Here is an 11,573-nt window from a genome sequence, read left to right on the forward strand (position 1 = left end):
TACCGTTTATTTGAACGTGTTTGAAGGAGGGCTGTTTAAGAAGACTTTCCCAATGCCTTTTGTAACGGTAACCACAATATTATACTGAAAATAATATACCTAATTAGTTAGAAACGATTTGATAATAATAATTCCTTCACATCTACAATTTCCATATACTTATTAATTAACTAGATACGTAATTAAAAATCACTTATGTATCAGAAAATGTTTTTAGATTGTTGTAGAAGAACGCGAAGATTTGCTCTCCCCAAACTTTTATACATTGGAATCTATACGACAAGCGAAGAAAGATGGCTGCAATGTCTACTTAATTATTTTAGTCAACGGTTTACAAGCTACTAGACTACTTACTTTTGGAGATAGGTAATATTGTTACACCTATCTTATGAGTGATGTTACCTTCTTGATTATAGGTGCAATCAATCATGATGTTTTTATACTGCCACGCACCTACCTACCTCGCACGCTTGTTACCTCGTAAGTTATATCATTTTGTATTGGATAGTCCATTTATTAAGGAAAGCTATGAACAAAAGATGGAAAAAAACGTTTAAAGCAGACGAAGTCAGATAGTAGTTACCTATCATATTATGATAATAGTTTGCATTAACTCCAAAAAAAATTGCAAGTCTGCTGTTCTTTTGTAATTAAAACCATTCATTTCTTCTCAATAGATACCGTCTGCTTGACACAAGAGCCATGTACATAATGCTCCACGACATACGACTATTTCACAGCGACTTCCACTATCTTTGGAAGCGAATAGTCAACGTTATTTTTATAAAGCACCATAAGAAAGTCATTGGAAAACTCAAAAGCAAAGCCTGGTTCGATCTCTCTACAATACCATTCCCGAACCCAATAAAAGAGGTTTTTATATCTCAAAGGGTGGATACTTGGAGGAATGGTAGGTTTCACTATGGAAGAGACTTGTTTGTTGATAAAACAAGCAATCTGAATGGTGAGGTTTTAAAGGTGGTGTATTTGGAACACGTCCCTTCTGTGACGGTTATGAAAACGAATGAGACAAATAAAGTCAGCGGTGTTGAGGTAGAAGTAAGTTTAGTTGTTTTTCAATGCTTATCGTTTATTTAGTTACTCATAGTGCTAACATAAACCTAGTAGAAATATCTGCGATATATAGAAATGACGAAGATAAATCTTACAGATCCTCAACACACTCTCCCAAAAGATGAATTTCAAACCAAAATTGTACCAAGCGATCAACGCAGAGCTGGATAAATGGGGTGAAAAGCAGGCCAATGGTTCTTTTTCTGGTCTACTCGGTGAAATAGTGAATGGTAAAGCGGATTTAGCGCTGGGCAATCTGCAGTACACACCGTACCATTTGGATTTAACGGATCTAAGTATACCATACACATCGCAGTGTTGGACGTTCCTTACGCCTGAAGCGCTGACTGATAATTCGTGGAAAACGCTCATCTTGCCATTTAAGTAAGCTCTTCTATTTGATAATTTTATTTAATTGACAATATTTAATATTTATTGCGTAATTTCCCTTATTTTAATTCTAACCTGTCTGTCTTGTGTGTAAAAAAAAATTAAAACGATGAGGGTAATGTCGTCCATTCCACACGGCACAACGTTTATCTCAATGGTTTTATAACATAATATTTATTTTAATTTTTAATGTAAGTATAAACTTTTTGTCTAGATTGTACATGTGGATCGCGGTTCTCCTGGTGCTATTGGTGACAGGATCGATTTTCTACGGCTTAGCCTATTATTACTTGGACTTGTTAGATTTCAAGGAACAATCAAGAAATCCAGACAAGAAAGAAAACCTTAGTGGTAAAGCAAATGCATAAAAGAGTTGAAAATTGAAATCTATTATATATCAAAATGGAAATCTGGTTCTACATGCAAAAAATTATAATTTTGAAAGTTTTGTCTATCTGTCTATTGTCCAGCTTAAAAACAAAATTATTTTAAATTTACGCACGAGCGAACTAAGTTGAGGGCACAGCTAGTGGGTAAATCTAATTTTTAGAAAGAGAAAACTACTTAAAAGGAATTCTATTTACTTTTTATTTGAACTTTATCTGTATGAGTTTAACTGTTAAATTTAAATATTCTTTAATTTTTCGTCCGATATATCATTATTAACCTTACAAATGTTATTAACCTCTCAACTCATGCCTTTATAATACATATATTGAATGTAAATTTACTCATTAAAAACAGGCTTGCAGGTAATCCTGACTCATTTGAACGCTAACTGACGCCTAATGTTTGCAGATGCAAAACCAGTCGGCTTATACTTGTTCGGCGAAATTACAAACAGTATTCTATATACCTATGGAATGTTACTTGTCGTTTCCCTGCCTAAGCTGCCAACGGGCTGGTCGATACGACTTTTGACTGGATGGTACTGGCTATACTGTATCTTATTAGTGGTATCGTACAGAGCGAGTATGACGGCCATTCTAGCCAACCCTGCACCTAGGGTCACTATAGATACGCTAAAAGAACTAGTTGATAGCAAGCTCACATGTGGTGGCTGGGGCAGCGAAACCAAGAACTTCTTCCAACAATCCTTAGACGAGAAAGGGCAGAAAATCGGAGATAAATTTGAAAGCATTAACGATCCTGATGAAGCCGCTGAAAGAATCGCAAAGGGGGTTTTCGCATACTACGATAGCGCCAATTTCCTTAAATACCTTAGTGTTAAACGAAAAAATGCAAACATGCACATCCAAGACGATAATTCGACGATCAATGCCACTGAAATGGTGAATGCCACGGGAATGGAAAGGAATCTTCATATAATGTCCGATTGCGTGGTTAACACGCCTATCTCTATAGGGTTTCATAAGAATTCACCTTTGAAGCCTCTAGCCGATATATATTTACGTCGAATAGTTGAAGTAGGGCTGGTAGAAAAATGGCTTAATGATGCCATGTATAAAATAAGATCTTTAGACACCAGTGAGGAGGAAATCAAGGCTTTAATAAATTTGAAAAAAATGTACTGTGCCTTCATTGCTTTAGCCATTGGCTATTCTGTGAGCTTTTTATGCCTCATAGGTGAATTCATTCATTGGAATTTCATTGTAAAAAAAGACCCTCAGTTTGATAAATACTATTTAGATGAATATTACAAGGCCAAGAATAAAAAGCATTGATTTGTATAACTAATTTATTATTAAAATTATTTTACATGATTGTTTAGAAATAAATATTTTGTCAGTCGTTTTTAAGTCTTTTTCCAAACATAATTAAGTGGCACCATAGAACTTAGAGGAATGTATTAACTAATGTCATTACAAAATATACTATTTAACTGAGTATGTACTTTTTTATTTTTATCATTCTAAACATAATTAAAAATTAGACTAACATATTATCATTAAAAATACATAAACATCAAATCTCATTAAACATTTCACAAAATTTAAATAATGCAGTATTTCAAAGTTTAAATAAATTTGTCCAAATATTTCTGTCATATGAACATTATCCAAAGAGAAATGAGTATACTTTATTAAATTAATACTACAATAGTTTTTGTTCTGGATGAAAAGCCGGTGCCTTTGCACCTTCAGGGGCATTTTCTAAGATCCATGGATGCTGAAGTACACTGGCCAACGGTAACCTTTGTTCAGGATTAATCACTAATAATTTCCCCATCAAATCTTTGGCTTTCTCAGATATAAAATCTGGGTATTTGATTATAACATAGCGTATCTTTTTATAAGTTTGGTGAGAATCCTTTGCGTCAAAGGGAGGTAAACCAACTAACAACTCATAGCATAATACTCCTAAGCTCCAAATGTCCACGGCATAGCTGTGTGGCTTCCCATCTATCATCTCAGGAGATAAATAATCCAAAGTACCACATAATGTCATGCGTCTAGAAGATGGTGAATGTACTGACCAACCAAAATCAGCTATCTTCAACTCCCAATTATGTCCGATTAATAAATTCTCAGGTTTTAAGTCTCTGTGTATAACTTTTTTTGTATGGCAATAAATAAGGGCTTTGGTCAAATCTCTTACATAAATAGCTGCAGTTCTGTCATCGAAACGCCCGCGTTCCTTCAACAATTTGTACAAAGCCCCATGTTTCGCGTATTCCAGAATAAAGTATATGCGTTTTTCGTCATGAAAGTAACCGTACATTCGCAGTATGTTGGGATGTCGAAGGCGACATTGTATCTCGACTTCGCGACGCACTTGATGCTCTATTTCCGAATCGTGAATTTGACTTTTGAATAATACTTTAAGCGCAACTACGTAGTGCGATTCTTTCTCTCTCGCTAAATAAACATTTCCAAATTTACCTTTTCCCAGAGGTCGTCCTAAGTCGAAATCCGAAATAGTCCATTGTTTCTTTTTCTCCTCTTTCTTTGCTTCAGGTTTTACTGGCTCTCCCGCTGCTGTTGCTTTGTTGTTGTGAGCGAGGGGTCGACTTACAGGCAGTGTTGGTACTTTGAAACCATCTGTTGTTGCTTGAATCATCGGTGTACTCGTAGAAGGCACTAAAGATCGTCCACCAATTGGAGGTCTATTTTCTTTGGACTCGCTCTTTTGAATATTCATAATTTATTATACTTTAATCCTATTTTAGTAGTTAGGCACTCATGAACACAATGTTCGCGGATTTTAGATTTGATTTGAATTTTGAATAAAATGACAAGTCCAACGTATTTAGTCGTCAAGTTACCATATAAAAATTTGTTTTTAATGTTTTTCTTTCTAAGTTAGTGTGATTGAATGTTGAACGTTTATATTAATAACTTTAGATTTAAAAAATTGTTTTAAGATAATTTTATCTTATTGATTTCTAAATTGCTTCTTCTTTCTTGATGAATTTAATATTATTTTAATTTGAAAAGTGCATTCCACTTGTCAACCTTGTCAACCAAACAAATACAACAAATTATTAAATTCATATTTTTTACAATGAAAATAAATAATAAACGTTTTTCAAACTATTCATTAATATTAGTTATTATAGTTAAACTTGGAAATTATTTAAACATAAACCCAGATATGCAACATTTGGAGTTTTGAGATTAGCAATATCCACGCTATATTCGCAAGAAAAACATTCAGGTGAGCCGTCAAAACTTAAACGTCAATGTACAGCTGTTCTTTCACGGTATAGGTATTATATCGTTTACGTTTATGAATATAAAATAAAACAATTGATCTCCTGAAAAACACAGTTAATTATAATTACAATTATAAAATATTGTATTTAACTATTAGGACATAAAACACAAACCAGTCACCCTTTTATCACTGGTAAGTATAAGCAACCTATAATTTGTACTTTCATCTTCGTTTTTTTATTTTAAAAATAACATTTTAAAATGTGTGTACAGGCCATGGGATATAAATTCTCATAAATACCTGTAAACACACAAATGAAAATTGTTTTCACATACGAGACGCATTGCATTTCATTGCTTGTGAGACAAGTAAAATATATGAGAACAATTGCATACACATGGGCTTTATTATGTCTTTCTTATTGTATTATAAATGCTTAACCTAAATGTGAGGAAAAAAATTTGTTACAAATATATTTATATATTTAATTTCAGATTTTTTTCGGTAATAATGTCTGATGATGCGGAGCAACAGGCTGAAGAAATTGAAGTTTTAAAATCTATTTATGAAGGAGATGATAATTTCAAGCAGTTAAATGATAAAACTTATCAATATAAGGTGTGAATATTTCTTTTACATTTTAACTTAAAAAATATTGCAATTTATAAAGAGCAATAAGTATGTTGAAAAACATTTTTGAAGTGAAACTTCTTTATCGGGGTTGGAAAAAATTTTAGTGTAACATTTTTTGTTACGTGTGACATTTTCCGTTACGCGCCATCTTTTTCTTATCCCTGCCACTTGTGATTCGACGTATTTCTGTAAAGTTGCTTATAGTTAGTTATTTTTTTTTAAAATAAGGTCATAAAAAAGTTTCACTTCTTACGTGTGTAGTTGTGTACACTAGTACACACACACATTTTTATTTATTTTTATTATTTCAGTATAAAGATGGTGAGAAATCCTTCATTGTTGAGATCTCGTGGGGCCCCACATATCCAACAGAAAAACCTAATTTTAATCTGGAAATATTCTATAATCAACACTTGTGAGTTAATTTAATTTTTATTAAGGGCTGATTTTTCAATCCTTGGTTAAAACTTATTCGTTGAATAATGTATAAAACTACCATTTTAAAAATGTATTCAAATTGCCTGTATTTGACAGTTTACGTGACATTTTAATATTATCGTGTAAAATCAAGTAAATGCATGTCTTATGTTAAGGGCTTGGTCTAGTAGTGCAAACAAATGCATCCTGTCATCCTATATGTAAATAATACAAATGTACTAAGGGAAAGTTGCTCCACTTAATTTTTAAAAATTAAATCATTCGTATGCATTATTTAAAATTCGTAATAAGTACCTAAAATGACAATTTGAAACAATTTTCGTGAAAATTACACCGGGTGATTTTTCTTTTATCAGTACACAAAATTTGCGAATACTTTCTATTGATACATTTTTTTCGACCTAAGTTTCTTAGTGAAAGTTGTTCAGTTTAACTAATAAAACGGATAAACAAATTTTGTATATAATAAAAAAAATGTAATGTTTGTGTTAAATGAAAACAAAAGATATTTATTTCTGACTAGCTTCCACCCGCGACTCCGTCCGCGCGGATGTCAGTCTTCGCGTCTTCTACAGATTTATTATATTATGTGTAATATACAGGGTGTCCCACTATTGGTATACTAAGCGCGAGGTGACTTGTAGTTTTGCATACACTAATCACGTAAAAAATACTTTAAAAAAATTTCAACAACAAAATTACGCCAAAAATTTTTTGCTCAATTTTTCCTGTAAATCCATGTTTTCTTCTCTAGTTTCGCGCAGCCGGCATATACCGCTTCTCTAATATTCAGAGCATTTTGTCTATGAAAATATAATCAATCAACAATAGCTCACTTGCTGGTGTCAAAGTTGGGCGGGTTTCTTGTTATGGGTGCACACAAAGAGTTTTAAGAATTCATCTATTTGAAAAAAAATGCATCTAGAATTTTATAAGTATTAGTTACGTACTCAGCGTATGCAAAACTATAACCTCCTTTGAGCTTAGTATACCAACAGTGGGACATCCTGTATAGATTTATATTGATAAACCTAATAAATCTTTTGCTAGCATTCTGATGCTTTATCGGTTGCACTGGATTTATCTCTTTTTTTTCAATCGCTTGAATGATATAGGATGGGTCCTTGATGGGCATCGAATGCTGAAGTCTCGAATCAATCAATTCTGACAGTAGGCAATTTATGTAAAATCTTGATAATGGTCCATCATTTTATTTTGCCTAAACGTTACATACTTTTTTATATATTCTATTTTTAACGAATTATTCACTCCAGTCCAAACAGCAAATAAGCAGACTTCTGCTTCTGCAACGTTTAGTTGTCCCTGAATTTAGAAAAAATAGTCATGATTCTTATCTATGACAAAAGTGTTATTTTTTGCATTGTATTTCAAATATTAAATTTTTTTTAACCGCATCTTCCGCATTCCTGTCTTTTGCCGGAATTAGACATTTAACTTCTACTAGTCCCATTTTCCCTTTTTGATATGGGAGTGTATAAAGTAAATTTTTTAGATATTTCTCGTTATACTTTTAAAAAGTTATTATTGTCATTTTGCTCATTAGGTAAAGTAATTTCGATATCAGTTTTAAGTTTTTTGATACCTGCAATAATAACGTCATAATCGCCTGCACATACTTATCGATTACACCCTGTATACAATCCACCATCCACATTCATAATGTTTTCCTGTCCTCCTCTCCTTTACGCTGTTCACCGATACATTTGAATTGAGTAAATCTGCTACCTCTGAAGGATGTTTCATTGTTATCAGCAAATTTTCACCACTGTTGTCGATTATTTGTTTTTCATTTTTAATCAGCAATTGGGAATCATCAGTTTTGTTTTTTTCAGATTGGTGATGTACCCTAACAATACGTCGAAAAGGGAAAGCATCAACGAATTATCGTTTTCGTCCTCTTTTTTTATTCTTCGCGTCTCTGTTACTTCTGTTTGTTTAGTTCTCAACACCCACTGAATTTTCTATGTTATTGTGATCTTCCATTACATCTGAGTTTTGATGATGTGATGATAATCCATTCGTTTTAATATTGGTACTTAGAGTTGGTAGACTAAACTAGAAATGGCGGACTAAATTTGTCAGCGCGTCTGTAAGATCAGAATATAAAACCAACATCCTGTATTTAAGTTACAAAATTAATAATCAAACAACATGTCGCTACGTTGAAAATGACTAGAAGAAAAAATTAAAACACCTCGGATCAATTTTGGAGTAAACAAATCATTTTCCCCGTATGGGGATTTCCCCGGATGAACTTGGGAAGTTCAAGTTCTCAATACAAGTTTATATTATATTTCGTATTTCTCAAACGAAAAATAAACATTTTTGGAACTTCAAAAAAATTATATTATAAGAAAATTTATGAGCTTACTTTAGTTTTAAAGAAATATACATCCCTTTACTGACACCCCGTAAAATAAAGAAATTGTTGCCAATCACCTTTGCAATCTATTTGGTTTCATTAACTTTATGTTCGAAGATAATTTTTTTTCTAGTAGTTACACGCGTATTTTTTTCGTTTATTTTCCATATCGAAATCAAATGTTTAAAAATACGAATATTTGCACAAAACTAAGATAAAAATAATCAATTAACAAAAATATTAAATTTAATGAAGTAGAGCAACTTTCACTTCGGTATGAAGGAAAATCGAGCGTAGAGCACACGTCAGAACGCTCTGGCCCACGGAGCGCGACTAAAGAAATTCGCTAGGATTTTTCCTAATTATTTTAAATATTTTTTTAAATTTTAATCCTCCTAAAAAATTTTAATCCTTTAAAAAAAAAAATTTTTAAAGGATTAATACTCATTGGTCTTCAACCAACTCGAATAAATTAATGGAAAAAATAACTTTTAGCAGTATTTATCAATAGATTTTGTAAGGCAAAAAATGGGAAATTTAATGAATTTATAACGTTCTAATTAAGAAAATCATAAGTTTTTCGGCAATTGTATTCAGCAGTTTTTAATAACGACTATATAAGGATAATAATGCGCTGATCAGATTGTGTAAATTGTAATCGGTTGCAACGTAGTGAGTGCACAAACTTAGCTCGAAATGTCTTTGGGGGAAAGAGACTTATCTTGAAGGCCTGATTAAGGTAACATAAAGTAACTTTATAAATGTGAAAAAATTCACGCGCATTGCGTATATAACACTAATTGATAATCAAGAAAAAAAAATTCAGTTTATCATTTCATTAGCCGGGAAAAAATTGTCAAATAACTTGTTGAAAACGCAATTTTGCTAGACTGCAGCCTTAACATAAGCTAATGCTAGTTTGAGTAAACTTTACGTAAATTGGTTTGGAAAACAAAAAAAAATAAAGTTGTTTTATATTTACATGCTACCTGTTTAAAATTCCAGACTGCCATCAGTAAAAGAGAACATTTTAAACTTACTAAATGTAGAGGCTGATCAGTGGATTGGCTGCGCTATGACATACACAATGTTTGAGTTCCTCAAGGAGAAAGTTCCGGAGATATTGGCGGAACAAACAGATGAGGTTATAGCCGCTAGAGTTGAGAAGATTGCTATCAGCGATCCAGATCCAGTAAGTTTTCATTCTATCTGTACGAATACTATAAGGCTGAAGAGTTTGTTTGTTTGAAAGCGCTAATCTCAGGAACTACTGGTCCAATTTGAAAAATTCTTTCGGTGTTAGATAGCCCATTTATCGAGGAATGCTATAGGCTATATATCATCTCGCTGAGACCAACAGGAGTGGAGCACTGTAGGTAAAACCACAGAGCACAGCTAGTATTTTATAAAAGTTTATATTTGATGTTGAACTAAGCCTCGCAAATAGATCTCTAGTACATAGAAGTATAGCTGTTTAAATTATGAGAATGGTATCGTTATTTGCTTAAAATTCTAAGCTCCAGACATTATGTTCCATGTCTCTGACATTTTCAACAGATATTGCTGAAAAATTTTATGTTTTACACAGACACTATATAAGTATAAGTAATGTACTTACATGTAGTCGAAACTCTAGCCTATTTGTACCAAATGTCATTTACTTTACTTGAGACAGATTTTGGGTTATAAAGGAATATCGCAATTTTACGCAAAACAATAGATTTTTCATCTATTTAATATATAATATAATACTGCAGGTCTAGCTATTTTTCATGCTGAACACAATTCTACTTAATTAACCAATTTATGATTGAATCAATGTATTACCAGTAAATATTTTACTTATTATTTATATAATTATTGAACAAATCCACAGGCGGACACAAAGAAACCGGAAAAGAAAGAGCAGTTAAGCAAAGCACAAAAGCGAAGAGCGTGGGATCGCGCAGAAATGGGGCGTGGGGGGGAGAAACCACGCGGGTGGGATTGGGTCGATATCGTCAAACATCTGTCACAAGCACCACATGTTCAACCCTCTTGACAATAGATGGGATAGGGGGCAAAGGGCAAATTGGGGCAATTGATGTATTATAAAGAATTAGACTCGCAATCGCCGTGCAAAGATCGTCAAAGAGTGTTGTATAAAATGATAATTGAAATTAATACCTTATTTCGTTGTAGTAATGTTCAAAGTCTATTGCATCACTCATTAAAAACTCTGTCTTTACACGCGTAGGTAGAGTTTTGTTTCGGACATTTTTGAGCGTGATTGTGAGTCGTTGTTTATTGTATGTCAATTAGTTGACAACTAGTCCATTGAAAAGTTTTTAGAGGACATTTGGGGTTGCATTTTTTAGAGGACGCAATTTTATTTTTTTTATGTGTAGGTAGGGGGGGTCAGTGTGAAGCTATCACCAAGTTTGTGGGGTCGCCACCACTGTCTTATTATTATTTTCACTTATAACTTTTTTATTTATAGTTCTACGACAAAAAGTTACTGAGTCAAAGTTGTAGAGAATTTATTTTGCAACAAATAATGCTAACATTTTTTTTTTATCAGATAAATAGTATAAGAGATATATCGTAAAAACCATTTCAACCGCTATTTTCAATATGGCGGCCGTGGGACAAGGGGGGCGACCCCACAAACTTGGTGTTAGCTTCACACTGACCTCCCTTACACATCAAAAAAATAAAATAAAGTCCTCTAAAAAACGCAAGGCTAGGCCTAAAAAATGTAACATTTCAATGGACTAAACATGATGGAAACGCGAGGCAATATTGACAGAATAAATTTTTTGTACATTTTCGTGTTTAAAAGTATTATAGAAATTGAATACTGTGCTGTATGTTGTTTAGTCGTGTTGTTAATATAATAATTTTTATTTTATTGTTGGTAGCACAGAATATGCTCTGTAAAATGTGTCCTGAATCTTTTATAAAAGCCGAAAATTTTTTATACATGCGTCGGTATAGGCGAAAGACTAGAGGTACTGGTACATTAAGGGCCGATTTTTCAATCCTTGGATAATTATTA

At 32.8% G+C, this 11,573-nt stretch overlaps 3 protein-coding genes across 3 annotated transcripts; 2 read left to right on the forward strand and 1 right to left on the reverse strand.

Moving 5' to 3' along the window:
• The first annotated feature begins 37 nt into the window (after positions 1–37).
• Ir68a (Ionotropic receptor 68a) lies at positions 38–3,343 on the forward strand. Its single transcript, XM_090105035.1, has 6 exons — positions 38–67; positions 218–366; positions 678–1,059; positions 1,172–1,458; positions 1,679–1,815; positions 2,263–3,343. The coding sequence occupies exons 1-6, from the start codon at positions 53–55 to the stop codon at positions 3,147–3,149; spliced, it is 1,857 nt and encodes a 618-aa protein (XP_089961161.1). The 5' UTR covers positions 38–52; the 3' UTR covers positions 3,150–3,343.
• A 17-nt stretch (positions 3,344–3,360) lies between these two features.
• On the reverse strand, positions 3,361–4,627 carry aurA (aurora kinase A). Its single transcript, XM_090105036.1, has one exon. The coding sequence runs from the start codon at positions 4,564–4,566 to the stop codon at positions 3,520–3,522; it is 1,047 nt and encodes a 348-aa protein (XP_089961162.1). The 5' UTR covers positions 4,567–4,627; the 3' UTR covers positions 3,361–3,519.
• A 470-nt stretch (positions 4,628–5,097) lies between these two features.
• LOC149906167 (RWD domain-containing protein 4) lies at positions 5,098–10,839 on the forward strand. Its single transcript, XM_090105046.1, has 5 exons — positions 5,098–5,274; positions 5,577–5,700; positions 6,027–6,130; positions 9,542–9,728; positions 10,413–10,839. The coding sequence occupies exons 2-5, from the start codon at positions 5,593–5,595 to the stop codon at positions 10,575–10,577; spliced, it is 564 nt and encodes a 187-aa protein (XP_089961172.1). The 5' UTR covers positions 5,098–5,274; positions 5,577–5,592; the 3' UTR covers positions 10,578–10,839.
• The last annotated feature ends 734 nt before the right edge of the window (positions 10,840–11,573 follow it).

This window comes from Colias eurytheme, chromosome 9 (genome assembly GCF_061535395.1).
Source record: "Colias eurytheme isolate Ceu_HAF_F1 chromosome 9, ilColEury1 Martin Lab GWU primary, whole genome shotgun sequence".
NCBI classification, from domain to species: domain Eukaryota; kingdom Metazoa; phylum Arthropoda; class Insecta; order Lepidoptera; family Pieridae; genus Colias; species Colias eurytheme.